Raw genomic sequence first — 18906 nt, forward strand, 5'->3', positions numbered from 1 at the left:
TGCGCAATCGGAAACCAGTGGAGGGATTGGCAGAGGGGGTGGCGGAAATGGAGCGGTTGGAAAGGTGAATGAGTCTGGCAGCCGTATTCAGGATGGACTGAAGCGGGGATAGCCAGCGGCGAGGCAGGCCAGTGAGGAGGGAGTTGCAGAAGTCGAGTCGTGATATGATGAGGGAGTGGATGAGCTGTTTAGTGGTTTCTGGGGTTAGGAACGTGCGGATTTTGGCGATGTTGCAGAGGTGGAGTTTGCACAAGTTTGTTAAAGATTGGACTTGGGGCTGGAAGGATAGGTTGGAGTCCAGAATGACACAAAGTACTCTGGCCTGCGGGGCGAGTTTGGTGGTGGCGTTGTGGGACATGATGGAGAAGTCAATGGGGGGTGGTGTCCGGGCTGGGGGGAAGACAAGAAACTCGGTTTTGGAGAGGTTCAGTTTAAGGAAGTGGAGCGACATCCAGTCTGATATGTTGCTCAGTAGGTGTGTGATTTGGGCGGAGACCGAGGGGGTGAGGTGGGGGGTTGAGAGATAGATTTGTGTGTGTTGGCCAAGGGAGGAGGAGGTGTAGATAGAGAAGAGAAGGGGCCCTAGGACGGAGCCGTGTGAATAAAGGATCCTTGTGAATAAAGGATCTTGAAAACCTCCAGTTGTTAATCTTGTTTAACAGAAAATGTGAATACAAAAGCCAACACGTTTCAGATTTAAACCTCTTTTTCAGGGCTAAAGGTCCAAGAGTTTCAGTCTGAGCTCAACTTTATCCAAGAACCCTGGCTCCACAAACCGTTGCATTTCTCACATTGTGAGCAAGTGCAGCAAGTAAGATAGAGCCAGAATCATTTCCTGACCTGACAATGTCCGGTAATATCTATCCCTTTATTCTCCAGCCTCCGTTCCCTCGGCCCTCCCCTTTCATTAATTGAATTTCAGTTCTTTCAATGTTGAAGGCTCAGCTTTACATGCGGGCATTGCTGAGGGTGATCAGCATACGTATGCGGTTTCTCTAAGAATGCCTATTCTTCTAGACTGATATCCGTTCACCAAGAAGGTTTGATATTTGCATAACTCAAGACCCAGCTCCTGTCAGAGCTGAGGGCCGTTGAGGGGACTACTGAAGCAGGGTGCTGTGATGTTTTCAGGAAGCATTGCCTATGTGGTCAGGTGATGACTGGGCCCCAATTTATACAAGAGGTCTGTTTTATGTACAGAACCCTGCTTGCCCTTCCCACCAGCCATGCATTGCCTGCATTGCATAGAGAAGCATAACGACAAAATTATAACACCAATGAGTTTAAAAAATTGATTGAATACACTGGGTGGAATATAACCCTTCCCTAAATAAAAGTTTTCCTTTAGATGCACGTATACGCATTATGTATTTTGCAATGCATGCACTGGTGGATTTTCTATCTGTCATACATTTTGCATTAATGAAGGATGTATGGAATAAAATGCCCCTTTTTTTAGGTTCTCATCTTCCAGGAATGGGAATTTACCGTTTTGGTGGCTGATTTGAATGTACACCGCCATCGCCGGCACAGCAGTAAATCATTTGTGGAGTCAGGAAAGATCGTTTTTGTCTCAAAAGGGAGATATTGTATCAAAATCTTCTTCTATTACCCAATTACCTGATATTATTCATGCTGTTAGACCTAGTTTGAAAGAGGCAGGTGCAGTAAATCTGCTAAAATGACAGGTATTCATACAGATCACGCTGTGAGAAGCATGTTTCTGATCTGAATTGTGCTGGAGCTCTCCAGGCTTCTCTCTGTTTTCGCTGAGACGCATGTGATTTGAATTTCCCCGGTGATGTGAGCATTCAGAATAATAGATCCAAACCTTTAGTACAGCCATTCTCAACCAGGGTTCCTCCAGAGGTTACTAGGGTTTCATCGTGCTTTGGCTGATTGACCTTTTATTTGATGCTACCTGCATAGTTCTGGGGCCAATGCCATTTGGCAGAGCAAGCTGTTTGATACTAATGATCTTTTTAGCTATCTGTAAGGATGGCTCACTGACCACCAATGTAAGGAGCATTCTTCTCACTGACCACCAATGTAAGGGTCATTCTTCCCACTGAGCACCAATGTAAGGGTCATTCTTCCCACTGACCACCAATGTAAGGCGCATTCTTCCCACTGATCACCAATGTAAGGAACATTCTTCCCACTGACCTCCAATGTAAGGGACATTCTTCCCACTGACCTCCAATGTAAGGGACATTCTTCCCACTGACCACCAATTGAAGGACCATTCTTCCCACTGATCACCGATGTAAGGAGCATTCTTCCCACTGATCACCAATGTAAGGGGCATTCTTCCCACTGATCACCAATGTAAGGGACATTCTTCCCACTGATCACCAATGTAAGGAGCATTCTTCTCACTGATCACCAATGTAAGGACCATTCTTCCCACTGATCACCAATGTAAGGGGCATTCTTCCCACTGATCACCAATGTAAGGGACATTCTTCCCACTGATCACCAATGTAAGGAGCATTCTTCTCACTGATCACCAATGTAAGGGACATTCTTCCCTCTGACCACCAATTGAAGGACCATTCTTCCCACTGATCACCAATGTAAGGGACATTCTTCCCACTGATCACCAATGTAAGGGTCATTCTTCCTACTGACCAACAATGTAAGGTACATTCTTCCCACTGACCACCAATTGAAGGATCAATCTTCCCACTGACCAACAATGTAAGGAGCATTCTTTCCACTGATTACCAATGTAAGGAACATTTTTCGCACTGACCACCAATGTAAGGGATATTCTTCCCACTGACCACCAATGAAAGGAGCATTCTTCACAATGACCACCAATGTAAGGGGCATTCTTCCCACTGAACACCAATGTGAGCACCATTCTTCCCACTGACCACCAATGTAAGCAGCATTCTTCCGCCTCGCCATCAATGTAAGGAGCAATCTTCCCACTGACCACCAATGTAAGGAGCATTCTTCCCACTGACCACCAATGTTAGGACCAATCTTCCCATTTTTTCTTTATTAAAAGTCTTGTACTCAAACATAAAATCATATACAAAAAATAAATAATTGTATACATATTTATTTATACAAAAACGAAAATAAATATAGCAAAATCTGCAAAACAAGCTGGCGCACCAGCAATGCCCAGAGGCACCCCACACAATGATCAACCCTCTAGCCTTCTTACTAAGAGGTCGATTGCGAAAGCATATTGCAGGGGCCTCAAAGGACATCCCTGGCGCACACCAGAGCCAACCTCAAAAGGCCATTCAACTCAACCATTAGCAAATGGGAATCTCTCAGCCCCTCTATATAATGTTATCAGCCAATCTATAAACATTCCCTGCAGGCCGTATCTACCAAGCAGCAACCACAGATATTCATGAGTCACTCGATGAAAAGCTTTTGCCTGATCCAATGCCAGCAAGTACTTTGTCTGTCAGGAATGGACTGGCCAGCTATGGTGGGACTCACCTGCCTTTTGATCTGCAGTACCAGGGCTGGCCAGCGGGTGTTCCCAGCAATCAGAGACTCAACTTTGCAGCCAGCTAACACCTGTAACTGATTATGCTGGGGTATTTAAGGGATGGCCAGACCCACAGACTCTGCCTTGGTGTGTGTTTGTCCTGGGCCCTGTATCCTGTTTCTGTCCTGCATCCTGCATCCTGTTTCTGAACCGCTGCTGACTTCTCCTGCTCTGATCCCGGCTCGCTCCTGACCATCCCTCTGTCTGACCCTCTGTACCACGCTGCTTGCTACCTGTTCTGATCCCTGGCTTGTGACCCTGACCAATCTCCGCTTGCTCCCCCTGTACCTACCTGCCCTATTGATATTGACCCGGCCTGCCTGACGACGCTTGCTTGTATGTACTGTTATCTGTGGGTGGTTTGGTTTGTTTGCACTGTATTATGTTTTAGTATTGCACTGCGTTTATGTTTGTATTGTTAGTGTTAATAAATTATATTGTTTATAACATATCTGAGGTCTGCGTTTCCCTGCGTCAGTCACACATCTCTGGTCACACCTGGGAGCCCTGACATTGTCCATCCAGCAACCCTGCATTGCTCAAAAGCCTCCCGGTCAGCCAAAACTGCTGAAAAGGTACTTCTACCTTGGACTGCACAGTGCTGATGGCTGGACAACAAATCACCTGCTACTGACAACAAGCGCCAAAAAAGAATCTTTGCCAAGATCTTTCTATCAGCATTGAGAAGACTGATGGGGCACCAGCTGTTAAGCATTGAGGGGTCTTTACCTTTTGACAGAAGAATCAGTAGTTTGCCTCATGGAGGGAGGGAGCTAACCCTCTTCTAGACAGCTGTTAAAAACCTCTGCTAAAAAGGGAGCCAGAATGGACTTAAAACACTTTTAAAGTTCAGCTGTCAATCCATCTGGCCCAGGCGATTTTTTTGGTAGCCAGCTTGTCTATAGCACGAACTACCTCATCCGCTGAAATTGGTTCTGTCAAATTCATCAAAAGCAATGTACCATTTCCCAATCCTGGAATAGAATCCAGAAAGCTTTTCATCTTGTCCCGGCTAAGGTCCTTTCTTCCCAGAAGGTCTTCATAATATGACCCGAAGATCTCCAAGATCTCTAATCTGGACTTCAGGGAACCTGTATTGTCTTTCGGGCCAATGACCGTCTTAAGTGATATGCCTTGCTTACAGTTCTGGTAAGGATCAGGTGAGTGATATTTCCCATAATCCCTCTCCAGAACCAAGGAGACACTTCCTAAGAAGAAGCTTTACTTCAGATCTCCCCTGGATTGCCTCTATATGAGACAAGATGATCAAGTTTCCTCCACAAATGCTGGTAGGCAATATACATGCCAAGTTGCTTCTTCTTACTTATGGCCTTGAAAAGTCCAATCGCCCTTTGTTTCACAAGCTCCCACCACTTTGACATACTGTTGCAAAAGTCTAGAATAGAAACCTGTGCCCGAAAAAAATCCTCAAAGGATTGTCTTACCTCTACATCTTCTAGGAGAGCCGAGTTTAGTTTCCAGACACCCCTTCCCCTGGGTGGAGTGCCCGAGGCATTCAGAGTCACAGACAGCATACAGTGGTCAGAGAACTCCACCGCCTTCAACTCAGGAGCTGAGAAAGCAGAGTTCTCCTTTTTAAAAAAACCTGTATATCCGGCTCTGACTTCCTTCTCTGAAATGTGCTTAATGTGTGCATATTTACCAGGCATGCCTGTCTAACCATATCTCTGAGAAAAACGCTATCATAACCCAGACTGTCTATGGAGCCTCTCCTGTCTTCAGGCCTAATTATGGTGTTAAAGTCACCTCCAAAGACAACCTGCTGGGACATAAAAAGGAAATGCTTGATCTTTGTGAGGAGGCATTTCTTGTCTCATTTTGACTGGGGTCCATAGATATTGATCAGGCGCAGATCCTGCCCCCTAACAGAGACGTCTAAGACCATGCATCGCCCCATTTCTACCTCAATTATCCTCCGGCACGTTACCATATTGGTTATAAAAAGCACCTCAACTCCGCTGCAAGGTTCAGCCGCAAGAGACCAAAAGGAGGGACCACATCTCCACTCTTTTTGCTAGATGGACATCGGCCAATGTATTGAGCCAGGTCTCTTGCAAAAATAAAATCTCAGCATCAAACTCGCTGAGTAAAAATAAGGCCATATCACGAGCTCTTGCAGATTTAATGCTGGCGACATTAATGGTCGCCACCTTTAACAGAGTGGGAACTGCCATCAGGTTGATTGGGGTAGTCGTTTCTTAACCTCTACCACACTCTCATCACCTGAAACAGTTCTCTTCAGAGTATATGACTCCCCCTCATCCATAGATGATAGAGAAATTGTTAAATTAGTCTCTGTCTCATCACCTGACAAAACTGAATAGGTGTTGCCAAGAGGGACTCCTCCTGGGTCTGTTTCTGAGGAAGAAAGGACAGCTCTTCTCATCCTCTTCTTTTTCTTCCTCTTGACCCTCTCCCACCCCTCATCAGCTGAATCCACTCCCTGAGCCCCATCGGCCCCACCCCTTTCTACTACCCCCACACTCTCCTGACCACGTTTGCGCTTTAGTGGGACAGGTACCGGAGGTGGAGTAGACGGAGAAGGAAGATCTGCTAAACCCACCCCCCAAGCATCTTCCGCTAGTCTGGAGGATGTACGTACAGTAGGATTAGGAACAGGAGGGCCAGACTCGGGGAGGACATTACTAGGGGAAACAGAATCTGACACAACAGACACAGGAGGGGCAACAACAGTTTCCTCCCTAGCATCAGCTCCCTCATCTTCTTTATCCAGCCTCTGCAGCTCAGCCTCCAACCCTGGCAGGTTGTGTAGTGCCTCTGGGCACTGACTATATGGATGACCCAGCTGCTGGCACAAATTGCACCGAATCTGGGTGCATTCTTTGGCCAAATGGCCTAAATCCTGGCACAGTGAACACTTCTTGATGGTACAGGACGATGCAAAGTGGTCTTTCTATCCGCATTTGTTACAAACCTTAGGCTGACCTTGATAGAAAGTGGTCAGCCTTTCCCTCCCCAGAAAGGCTGAGCAGGGCGGGTACCCAGCACCCTCATTTGCAGCGACACTGTCCAGGCCCCTGTCCATATCCCATGCTCATCCAGATCCTTCTGCAGTGGGGTGAGAACCTCGCCATATCAGTGCAGCCACACTGCCAAATCAGCCTCTGGTATGGATTCATTACAAACTAGGATCGTCACCGATTTTATCAAAGGCTGCCTTGAAACCATCTTTGGCACCAAAACTCCACCTGCCAGGATTTTTCCTCCAAGTTGGCTGAGGATTCCTCCACAGCAGGCTGTTTGCAGAGCTCCTTCTCATCAGCAGCACTCACCGCAGCCTGTGGGGCAGACATGTTGGAAGGAGCCATCTTGGTGTAATGGGACTTCTCCACCAGTACTGGCTTTGCTGGTCTTTACCTCCTCTGTCCATCCTCATGGACTTCTGAAGAGTCATCAGAAAAGGCAAACCTGTCTGCCCTCAGGGGTGACTCCATCTGATGGATGAAGGTCAGGGTGCCATGTTCACTCACAACCCCTGGCTGGTTGCCGCTGACAACTCCGCAGCCTGACATGGGGGTGGAGACGCTGAGATAGATGGATCCATGTCATTCGTTACCTGGGGAATGCGGAGGAAGCAAGTGAAGATATGAAAACTTTTTGGCAGCTGCCCTTTGTCTTGGTGGCTTTACTTTGAGCTAATATAAGGTGGTGTTTCTGCTGAGTCCATCGTATACCGAGTACTAACTACAGCGAGCAGTCCTCGTCCATTAAGATGGTCCACCGAGAGGTCTGGAGGTCTTCCCCAGGTTGTAACCAGTATCATTGGAGTGCCTTTACCTACCGAGTCCCAGATGACTACTAGTGCCCTTATATTACATGCGTAATACTATCATACGTCTGGTGAGTGCAAGCACACCTCTTTTTCCTTCATATCACTGAAGTCACTTGCACAAATGTCTGGGAAAATCAGCGCATCTTGATTGAATACTTCAAGGACTTTCATACATATTCAGTTTTTTGCTGTTTGATATGTCATTATGAGATGATGTCACATTTTATTTAATACTGTCTTCATTAAAGACATCACTTATATGTTCACCCATTAACGCATAAGATTGCGTATTATATGTCACTATTTCACTGTATTATATATTAAGAGTGCTGCATCTTTTATATTAGTTACCTGAGGCTGCTGATCCCCAGAACTCGCTGATGTTTGGCTGGCAAATCGCCTCTCATTGTCAAACTTCTCTAATTGCTTCACTTCTTGCTTTCAGCTTTTCTTGTAATAAAGATTGTTTCTTCACCTTCTCCATCTGTTGTAATTCCGGCTTCACTCCAGGCCTGGCAGTATTTGACTCTGAAGGATTTAAGATCAGCCTTCAAAACTTTTAAGTTTTTCCTCAGCTCTTCCAATAGTCAAGAATCGATCGATAATCTTCTGTCTGAAGACATCCACATCCTCACCAGGGCCTGGACTCACAGTCAGGTCCTCCACCTCTTCCTTCTCCTCACTAGGCCCTCTGTCATCAGGGGGATCCCTCCCAGGGCCTCCCTCTGGATCAGGCATGGTACCTGGGCCAAGCTAGCAGGCAAGGCCCAGGCTTCTTTCCACTGGCCACCAATGAATTGGTTTTAACCTGGGTTCCCAAGACCTTAAAATGTTTTCAAGGGTTCCTCTGGGGTTAAACCGGCTGGGAAAGGCTGCTTTAGAGATTCAATGAACTTCTAGATTGTTGGTTAGCATTAAAACATTGTTGTTTTAGAATTCCATGCATTGAAAGAAACTTTTACATTTTTTAATCTCCCTTGTGTCAGATCCAATTGGGGTCTGATGGTATCCATACACATGCAGATATGTCACCTAGACCAACAGGTGTTTTCATTCCACTGTCAATATAAGTACCCAGGGAGTTGAGAAATTTCACACAAGTTGTGTGTGTATTCACTTAATTTGTCCAGTCATGTGCAGATGAAATAAGCAGGAGGAGAGTTTTAACCTCTGCATTTGGAAAGAGTTCTTCACAATTAGATTTGTATAACTGCTGAGCTGGTTGTAACCAGCTCAATAGATCTCGTGTAGATCTTGTATATTGTTGATCCAGGGAGCATCGAATATCTTTATTGGTAAGGAAGTTTATTTTTTTTCTCAGGTTGGAGCAAATTAGTTAATCATGCTTTGTATTCTCTATCCCTTCTCTGAATCCTGTACCTTTTGGCCTCATAGCTGTATATCCACAGTGTGAGATCATCTATTGTTGCCTCTGACCTCTTACCAGATTTGGAGTGAGTTTTTGTGATGTCATTACTGTGCTACTAACTGATCAGCTTGCTGGAGTAGAAACTGTACATGAAGCATTGCATTGAAAGTATCTCCCTGCTTCTGGTGCATCCATTTGATGAACTTGGGCTTCCTCCATGTCTTTTGCTGCTTTTTGAACATTACTTTGCCAGTCATTAGGGAGGAAATTCTGACTTAAGGAAGCAAAGCCTTGACTCTACCAAGATGACCATCCCCATACAGACACAGTGCAGTACAAAGAATTGTGGGTTAGTAATGGTGAAAAGATTGGCTGCAGAGAGATCACCTGCAATACTGAGGACTAGTCCTTTGCCCTCTTAACTTTCACAGTACCCTTTCCCTTTTACAATTCCTCAAATAGCTGTAATACCTTTATTTTCATGTATGTTTGTTTTTTTTTCCACCCCACCTTTATTTTTTGAAAATCAAAGAGGATCATTGAATATCTTCCTTGTTTCTGCAGATAAATTGTATGGCGATTTCCTGACATGGGATCTGGAGCAGACGCTCTCCCAACTGCCACTGAAGCCAGGAAAAACAGCAACTTTTACTGTCTACATCAAAGTGAAGCTGGACTTCTCATGCCAAGAAAATCTCTTGCAGGATCTCAATGATGGTAAGGTGTCTGTGTCGCTGTCTGTTAAAAGAGATTTGCGGGATTTTAACAAAATAAACATACATGCTCACCTAGGTGGATGCAGCATCGATCTGATACTGCATCTGTCCTCACCGGCTCTACATCAAGAACTGAGCAATCAAAGACCATTGATTGCTCACTTCTCGGGTCTGTTCTGAACACTGTCGGTCACTGCCATATGCTTTGTTCTTCCAGTTCTCACTGGAGTGCCAGATTGCTAAGAGGGAGGGAGCAGCTGGCTGAGGCTCTCAGTGGAAACCTGAAAGCTGAGAGAGCTGCAGGTCAGGAATTTTGGGCGGATCCCAACTTTATTGTCTGGACTTTAGCCCACTGTCAGATGAATCTGTGTCATAGGAGTGTAGAACTAAGTGAAGTCCTGTGACTCACAGGAGAAGTATCACCAAAAGAGATTCGGCCCTATTTCTCCTTTAATTATGTTCTTTTCCTCCACATGTGATAGCTGTAAATTTAGAGGCATGCTATATTAATGGAAAACCTATACTAAGAGAAATACAAATGCTGCCCCTGCTAATCTCTCTTTCTGAAAATGCTGTTTACTCAGTTTCCATTAGTAAATAGTAGTTGGTCAGTTTCAACTGGGCTTGTTCTGTAATGTTGAACATGTTTTGTAGCTTCTCCAAACCACGTCTTCTGTTCGAATGAGTGTCAGGAAACATGCCCCAGCATTTATATCCATACAGGTAGCACCAACACCTTACTCTAGCCATCCCTGAGTGGTGGTGGGAGCCTTTGACACCATCTGGTCTTCCACCTATAATGTTTTTTTAACATCTCTATCCTGGCTATTTAACTATTCACACTTTAAGCCTTGTAAAGGATTGGCACCCGTTACAGACCTGTGAAGTGTAACAACAAGAAGCGCACCAACCTTGCGCATTACCTCAGTAACCAAAATTTATTTAGTAAAAGAATGGTACTCACAAACATCGAATAAAAACAGGCATGTAAGTCCTCCAAGGGACTTCAAAGGCAAGAGGCCAGCGCGAATCCCATCATGGGGGTAGCCACTCAGTACAGCTGACGCGTTTCGAAGATCATGCCTTCTTCCTCAGAGCCATTCTTTTTCTAAATAAATTTTGGTTACTGAGGTAATGCGCAAGGTTGGTGCGCTTCTTGTTGTTTCACTTCACAGTTCCGTTCGGGCTTCCCCAGCCTTGGTTTGGAGCTTCGCGACCCTGTATACTCCGGTGGTTGCTTTTTCGGAGTTTGATTTCATCTACTCACCACCGGCCTGGGTCCCGGAGCACAGGAGAAATCGCATTTGACCTGTTACAGACCTCCAGGCATCATAGGATGGGATTATGCGGTGGGGGGTTCCACCTTCCATCCTGTTCTTGGACAATCAACATCTACACATTCCGAGGTGGATGGATTAGGGTGTGTGTGATGCCTTTGTGGATATAAATGGTGGGGTATCTTTCTGACACTCATTAGAACTGAAGAAGTGGCTTTGAGAAGATTTGAAACGTCTTTACTGTTACAGATCAAGTCCATTTGAATGTGACCCGTTACTACTAGGTACTGTACACCATGATCCTGATAAATTAAAACTTTTACAGACGTATGGGTTGCCATTCTGACATCAGTGATCTGTTACTCTCAGGATCAGGCATGTTGCCAATGAAGTTGAAATTCTTCATCTGCATGCCTCTTCCAGAATGTATTGAAGCTATTTGGTCAACATAAAACCAGGGAACTAGAAATTTCAGGTCAGCATTCGTAGCCTTTACTATCCAATTCCATTGTTAATTTCTTACTAGTTAAAAGGTAAGGATAGCAAATTATGTAGGTTAAAGGTTTTCGTGCCATCACATGCCCCTGATAAACACTTCTGGAAGAATCATTGTTTCTTGAAAAAAGGATGTCTTTATCTTCTGTGATACAATGCAGAGTAAATGTTACAGTGGAGTGATTTTATGTTGAGGATAAGCTTGCTTTAAAAACCTGAATGTGAGAAATGTATATACTGTACTTGGGTGTATTATTTAATAGTACTTGGAAGACAGGTTATCCCAGTGGATATAAAACACATCATACCTCCTCAGGGCTCTCCTGTGTACTGCTACCCTGAGACAGCGGATGCAACAATTTCCTGTGGTGTGCAGAGATGTCACGTTAATGTACAGTCAGTCATCATCTTCATACTGGCAGCACATGCTGATAGCATTCTCAATTGTATTGCTTTAAAGAGCCCCTAAAGGTATAAAATCTTGTATTCTGGTAACTCTATGGGATTAATAACAGTAATGATGGTATTCACTATATGAATTCCTTTCTTTTAATATTACATGCCTTTATTTCGATTTTTTTTATCACATTTACACACAGGTCAAGTTGTCCTGCAAAAGTGACAGTTACATGGATTGAGGCAAGCTAAACTAGACCGTTGAGGTTGCTTAGAAAGCTCCTCTCTTATTTCTTATGGTTTAAACCTTTTTTCCCCAGTAAAAAAAAGACCTGCTGTTTTAACTGCCTAAAAAGCGTTATCTGGAGTTAGCCTTTTTGTTTGGCTTTAAACGCGTATGTGTCGCCACACAAGTGGACCTCTTCTGAAGTGCAACATACTGTAAGGGACCACCTGGCAGCACCTCTAGCAACCCACTGGTCAGGTTTCCCCAGAGTGCGGAGTCTAAGTCCCGGATCACTTGTTCACCAGGGCCCCTGATGGTGGCGATGGACTTGGAGTGTACCGAGACCAGGTCGCGACTACCGGGTACACCCACCAGTGGTAGAGGAGTCCACTAGAGGCTCCCGCAGGGTGAGAGCCTGATGTGAGGAGGCCGGGAGATTCCGGTGGGATGGATGGATGAGCAAGCGCACAGTCAGACAAGCCGAGTCGGTAGCCGGGGGGTCGGTGCGGTACAAAGCAGCAGGCAGAGAATGGTCAGGTCACATGCCAGGTCAGTAACAGAAGGTCAGATCTATAAAGGGGTATTCAGGAGCGAGGTCAGGCAAGCCAGGGGTCAGGACAGGAGAAATCAGCAACGTCAGGCAATCCGGATCAGAAATACTCACTAACAGATTCAGGAACACAGGTAACAGGAAAAGACCATTCGGCAACCAGGGACAGCACCAGGGGGATTTAAATACCGTGCCCTGCGCTGTCATTGGTGCACGGCGCGCACCCGCGAACGCCAGTGCGCATGCGTGGACTCCGTCGCCGCGGCTGGCCGGGACCTAGTGCCCGCATCCTTGCATGAGACGGCGCACTGCGCCTGTGCCGGGACCAGCGTCGCGGCGATCCCTTACACATACATGCGTACCAGTGTTTCTGCTGGAAGCGCACTCCATATTACATTTTCATCACAGAGACTGAGTTGTCACTAAACACAAATGCTCCAGCGCTTGGGGATGGACTCGATGCAGGCTACAACCACATTAAGAATGTCCTGGAACATGCACACCTTGCTGCCCTCAATAGACCGGGGGAATCCAAATATACTGAATGAGGAAAGAACAAAGAGAGGGCGCACAGGCCTAGTGCATTACCATAAAAAATGTTTAATAAGAAATAAATTAGTTGTTGTACTCACAAACGATAATAAAGTCAAGGCACGTCATAAAAGAACAGCTGGGTCAACTATTGAGTTGGCTCTGAGGAAGTCCTCGAAACGCGTCAGCCTATTGGATGTCTACACTCCCTATTGCGGATTGTTACTCAGCGCGGTGTTGACCCAGCTGTTCTTTTATGATGTGCCTTGACTTTATTGTCGTTTGTGAGTACAACACCTACTTTATTTCCTATTAAACATTTTTTATGGTAATGTGCTAGGCCTGTGCGCCCTCTGTTCTTTCCTCACTGAGTTGTCACTGAAAGCTGTGGGTCTAGTATTAATCATCTGGAGCTGGAAGAAAATTTGAGGCCTTGATGGCTGAATGTCAGTCTGGTGGAGTGGGTACTTCTTGACAGGCTGTATTTCCATGAATACTGCCCTAGGTTAGCCCGTATGTGACGGTGAGTCTTCATCATTGAAAGGACTGAAATCCAGTGAATGAAAGCGTTGGGTAGGGGAGGCTGACTTGCTGCAGCCTTTATTGTACATTTGTGTACATTGAAATTAGGCTAAGTAAATTAAGTGCTCATAAACTATGCAAGGTTGAAGAGAAGGATGACAGCTTTAACATTTTTAGGTTACCCATCATTTTCTGTCTCTGTGACAGTGGTCATCAGGACTGATGAGAGGATGAATCTCTGCAGCAGACCGCAATGAAGACATTACAAGGGTTCTGTGTCTTCCATGCTCTACCCTATGCTTAGCTTTAGATATACTTTAATTGCATACAACTGGCCTCACCTCACTTTGGGGGCCTGGTTTCAGAGGGAAGATGTGATGGAATTTTCATACTAGCTGATGAGCAAAAATATCTGATGCAAGGGTAGCCTTCAATCTAACTGGTAATACAACTTTCCTCAGGTTTTCTTGGAATCTACATTTTTATAACATATGTATTTCAGGGAGGAAGCTTGAGTAGGGCAAGAAAATCTGTTGCGAACTAGCAGCTTTAGAATTGTGGCTTGGAGGGAATTGGGGATACTAAAACAAGGAGGAAGGTGTAATGTGAAGGACGCTGTATTGATCTTTGTCAAGATTTTAAAAGGACCAATATAGCATGGAACAAACTTTGCAGGGGGCATCTCTGAGGTGAAGGTTTTTTGCGGAGTGCCAGAGTTTATTTTCTGGATGGAAGTCAATAACTTTGGTGAGGTGATGGTCCACAAATCTTTTGTATCTGGTGGAATAATCAGGAAGACTCTTTTCTACCTGGGACCCAATTGTGTTGAAAGAGCTCTACATGGTACCTAGGGCTTGCATGTTGTGGGTCAGTGGGATCGGAGCCAGGGCCTGCAGTGCATACCATAGACCAGTCTTTCTCAACCTTTTTTCAATCAAGGCACCCTTTACAATTATGGACAGTCCCGAGGCACGCTTTCAAATTATGGACAGTTTTGAGGCACCCCATTCTAAAATGTGAAAAACTATTTTAATAGTTTTATATAATGCAGCAAGAGCTACACATGTAGGACACCCAACATTAGAGGTGATTTATTTTTCCAAAGCAAATACACTTTTGCACTTTAGTAGTATTCCAGTGTTTCTCTTCTCCCTCAGTTTTTCTCTATCACTGAGTTAATGTGACCCCAGCACTGATGGAGAGGGGCGGGGGAGGGTCAAACTAGGATGCTGTTCAGGCAGTTAACATCCTCTTTATCAACTGATGGTTGTCAGGATACCAGCGGCTAGAAGGTCGTAGTGGTACACAATGAAAACCTGTGACTTTGTGTAACTAAAAAGTAGGCTTGTTCCACCCGCTAGCTTTTATACAAGTTTTGGGTCATTTTTAGTCATTTTGCCAAGGCACCCCGCTTGAGAGAGGCTGCCATAGACAACAAAGAAAGATGATTCCCTAGAACTAGACTTAACAGAATTATTATGCGCTAACTTGAACTAGGACAGAAGTGGAATCCAGAATTGCAGAGATGTCCATGGGTGTACAGAGTGCTCTCCAAAATCAGGAAGGGAGCTAGACTGCCCTCTCTGAGATTAAATTAGATTGCAGCACGTGCACTCTAAAAATTTCTCAAGTAAAGATTGGCACCAAGGCTGCGACAGAAGGAAGAGTGGAACAAAGTGTGCCATCTTAGATAACCTATCGACCACAGCCCAAATGACTGTGGTGCCGTTGGAGGGTGTAAAATCCATGGACAGACTTTTTTAGGGTTCCTTGGAAAGTGAAAAGTGCACAAGAAGAGGGTGCAGCTGATATAACCAGCCACAAGGTCTTTAACATCATTCTTTACTCCTGGTCAACAATGTGTCAATGGGTCAGAAAGAACATCCTAACGACCCCCAAATAACATGCAAGTTTGGAACTATGGCCCCACTGGAGGATTGTAGTCCAAGATTTGGTAGTATCAAGGTTTTGGTCTCTCTGTTGTAGAGGTTGAAGGAGTGAGACTGAGCAATGGCTCAGACATTGTTGGAACCAAGTTTGTATGTAATGACAAAATTAAAGCAAACTGAAGATATTGTAGGCTTTTGCAATCTGTAAAAATGGTCATACATTATAGAGAACCCTCAAGAAGATACTGCCACTCTTCCAAGACCAACTTTTGCGCTAACAACTTTCCATCTCTGATTGCATAACTCTTTTCTAAATGTGTACATTTTTTTTTTTTTTTTTTGCCATACACAGTCTGAAGGAGTACAACACCAGCACCCATGGTGAAGGTGTCAGCTTCCAAGTAGAAGGGTTTAGTTGTGCCTGGCCAACATAAACCTAGCCAACATATTCATAGTTTAAAAAGCTTCAATGGCCATAAGAAGCCAGTGTTCGGCATCGGCACCTTTATGGGTAAGGGCAGTTATAGGAGCCACCAAGGAAGGTCATTTTGTTACTGTCAGGCTAGCAGGAAGAGGACATTCATTTGGAGTCGATACTTTGAGACCGTGTATCTGAGCAATGGAACTTTTTCTTCTTGCTCAAAAAGTCACAACTCTTGCCTTGGGATACAGCCTGCTTTTTTTTCGCAGTTATTGTAATATAATCCACATTTTCTGACAATATTTATGCAGGATGGCAGAATAGACAACGGCAAAAAAAAAAAAGTCAGCTCTGGCCAGTGAGGTGGATTCTTTGAACATGGCCTGCATCTCAGAAAATGAGACTGTGAGACTGGGTATATTCTACCACAAGGAGTTGATTTGGAGAGTAGATTGATATCATAGTCAAAGGAGCGGTGTCGAGGCAAGGTTTTAGCAGCATTCCTAGCGAAGACATCAAAGAAATCAGCATAGGCAGCAGGAACCTGCAGCATGGCCTGAGCATGGGCCAGTGGAACTACTTTGAAATTGAATTAGGGGAAAATGCTGGGAATGGCAGAGGGTTTTCTGAGCCGGAACTTCAAGTATACACCAGTTCAAGGTACGCAAGTGCTGCTGCAGGCCTAGGATAATAGAAGTGGTGACCTCTACCAGAAGCAAGGAAGGAAGGCATCCACCTCTTCAGATGCATTTGAACAGAGAACAAAGTAGAAGCCCTGCTGGGGGCAACGCAAGTGTTCATGGAATCAGACATTGATTTGAATAAAGATGGAAATGAAATCTTCCAGAGAGGAGGTTAATTCTCTGCCCACCAGTTCATCCTTGACTGGATCATATAATCCTTGCTAAAATGTGGCTATTAGGGCCTTGTTGTTCCAGGGCAGTTCAGCCCCAAGGTCCAATATTATAATGCATACTGGCCCACTGTCATGCAAACCTGGCAAAGGCATAGGAGGGCACTAGCAGGGGAGGAGGTATGTCTACGGTCATCAGACATGCAGACCAAGGGATTATGTCTATCTCCCAGAGGGGAGCAGCTCAGGCCAGGATATCTCTGGCTAACATGGAGCTTATGTCGGCCACCTTAGAGCGATGAGTTGGGAAATTCTGATTCTGCAGTTTTAAAATGATTTTGCACTGATCCCCATTAGGATCCTTTTGAGTAATGAGGGGATGGTGGAAGGTGCAGAGTTGAGGAGGAAATCAGCTGTATGGTGCCCGAAGGCCTTGTAAAGGTGGTTAGGGCACCCAGGATGAATTGCGGACAGTCTAAGAGAGGATTTAGATTTTGCTAGCAGTGTACCAGGGAGGGTTACCTGGGAAGGATCCATGCTTTGCTTGAACATTCTGTCAGTCTGAGATATAGACCCTGCTCCTTGGTGCCAGTGCTTTCCCTGAGACCTGTTGTATTAAGAGGTAGTTGGTTTTCTGCCAGGAGAGATCCCTGTGGGAATTAGGGCTGAACTACAGGTCACTTAACAGGTACTGACAGATGCAGAGGTGATAGGTGTCAGGTAATGTGGAATTACAATGTGAGAGAGGCCCAAGGGGCTAGGGAGAGGGGAGCAGGGATGGCACAGCAGAAGTTTAGACTGTGGATTCCGCTGAGACTGCAGGTGCGGTGCTTTGACTGTCATTTCACTAGAAGGAGCAGGGCGGACTGAAGCTGTGGGTGCTGCTGAGGCTGCAGGAGCAGCAGAGGTGCCGTGGAGGCTGCAGAAGCAGCAGATGTGCCATGGAGGCTGCAGGAGCAGCAAGAACTGTGGATCCAGCTGCGACACAGACTGAGGATGGCCGTGAGGTACAGCAGAGGTACAACCAAGTCTGTGGATCTTGCAGGGATGCAGGGGGGCTGCAAGGGCAGCAGAGATGCAGAAGCGTCTGAATGTTGCACAGGTGCAGCAGAGAATGCAGTAGGGCCGAGGAATGTTGCAGAGGTGCAGAAGAGCTAGTGAGATGTAACTGAAACTGTGAAGTCTGAGAAGGTTCTGAGAAGCTTGGCTGCAGGTGTCAGGCGGTAATGCGAAAGCTAAGAGCTTTTGTAGCTCAGGTGAGCTCAGTGGAGCATTAAAGTGGACTTGTTGCTTTGCAGTGTTAGTACTCAATTTACAACAAACAGACATGATATTTGACCACCCACCTCATATTGAGTAGGGCCCCCTTTTGACCCATCAAGGCATGGACTCCACTAGATCTTTGAAGGAATGCTGTGGTATCTGCCTCCGCTGGCTTGCTTTCTTCCCATACTGCATCCTGGTGCCATGTCTTCACTAGATAAGTAACACACACGCACCCAACCATCTACACAACTTAAAAGTAGACCTGATTCATCAGACCAGGTCACTTTCTTCCATTAGTCCAGTTTTGATGCTCCCGTCCCCATTGTAGGCACTTTTGGCTGTGGAAACAGGTCAGCATGTGTACTTTGGTCTGCGGCTATGCAGCCCCATACCCAACAAACTGCGATGCTCTGTGTGTTCTGACACCTTTCCAGCATTGCCTTTTTTTAGCAATTTGAGTTACAGTAGCTCTTCTATTGGTTCAGACTACATGGACCAGCCTTAGCTCCCCAAGTGCATCAATGAACCTTGGCCGCCCGTGATTCGTCAGTTGTCAATTCACTGATTTTCCTTTCTTGGGCCAATTTTTCGTTGGTCCTGACTGCTGCAGACTGTAAATAGAGCAGCAGTTTCGAAGTTGCTCTGACCCAGTTTTCTAGCCATTGTCAATGTAGCTCAAATCCTTACCCTTGCCCATTTTTTTTCCGCTTTTGACACATCAACTTCAAAAAAGAGCAAACAGGAGGCACAAACCCCTAGTGCATTGTCCAAGATGTATTAAAGGTAAAAAGGGATGAAAACATACTCACAAACATGGCATAAATGTAAAGCTTAGTAGAACGGTAGAGATGGCCATACCAATGGCGGGGTGTCCAATTGTCAGTGTGGTCGGCTAGCTGGCGCTTTTAGGGGACGAGTCCCTTTTCTCAGAGCTGGAGTAGGGACAACTTGTTCACTTCCTGCCTAATGTAACTTTCTGGTGCCATTATAATGAGGCAATCAATGTTATTTACTTTATCTGTCAGCGGCCATAATGTTATAGCTGATCGGTGTATAATTTACAT

The 18906-nt window shown here is 45.4% G+C and overlaps 1 protein-coding gene across 1 annotated transcript in view; it reads left to right on the forward strand.

Annotated features, from left to right (window-relative positions):
- Positions 1-18906, forward strand: part of TRAPPC9 (trafficking protein particle complex subunit 9) — an 875381-nt gene that overhangs the window by 182214 nt on the left and 674261 nt on the right. Inside the window, exon 15 of the mRNA XM_089654645.1 lies at positions 9265-9417. Coding sequence (XP_089510771.1) covers positions 9265-9417 — 153 coding nt within the window. The remainder of the gene's footprint in view (positions 1-9264; positions 9418-18906) is intronic.

This window comes from Staurois parvus, unplaced genomic scaffold (assembly GCF_062004578.1).
Source record: "Staurois parvus isolate SC_StPar_1 unplaced genomic scaffold, SC_StPar_1.0 ptg000783l, whole genome shotgun sequence".
Lineage (NCBI taxonomy): Eukaryota > Metazoa > Chordata > Amphibia > Anura > Ranidae > Staurois > Staurois parvus.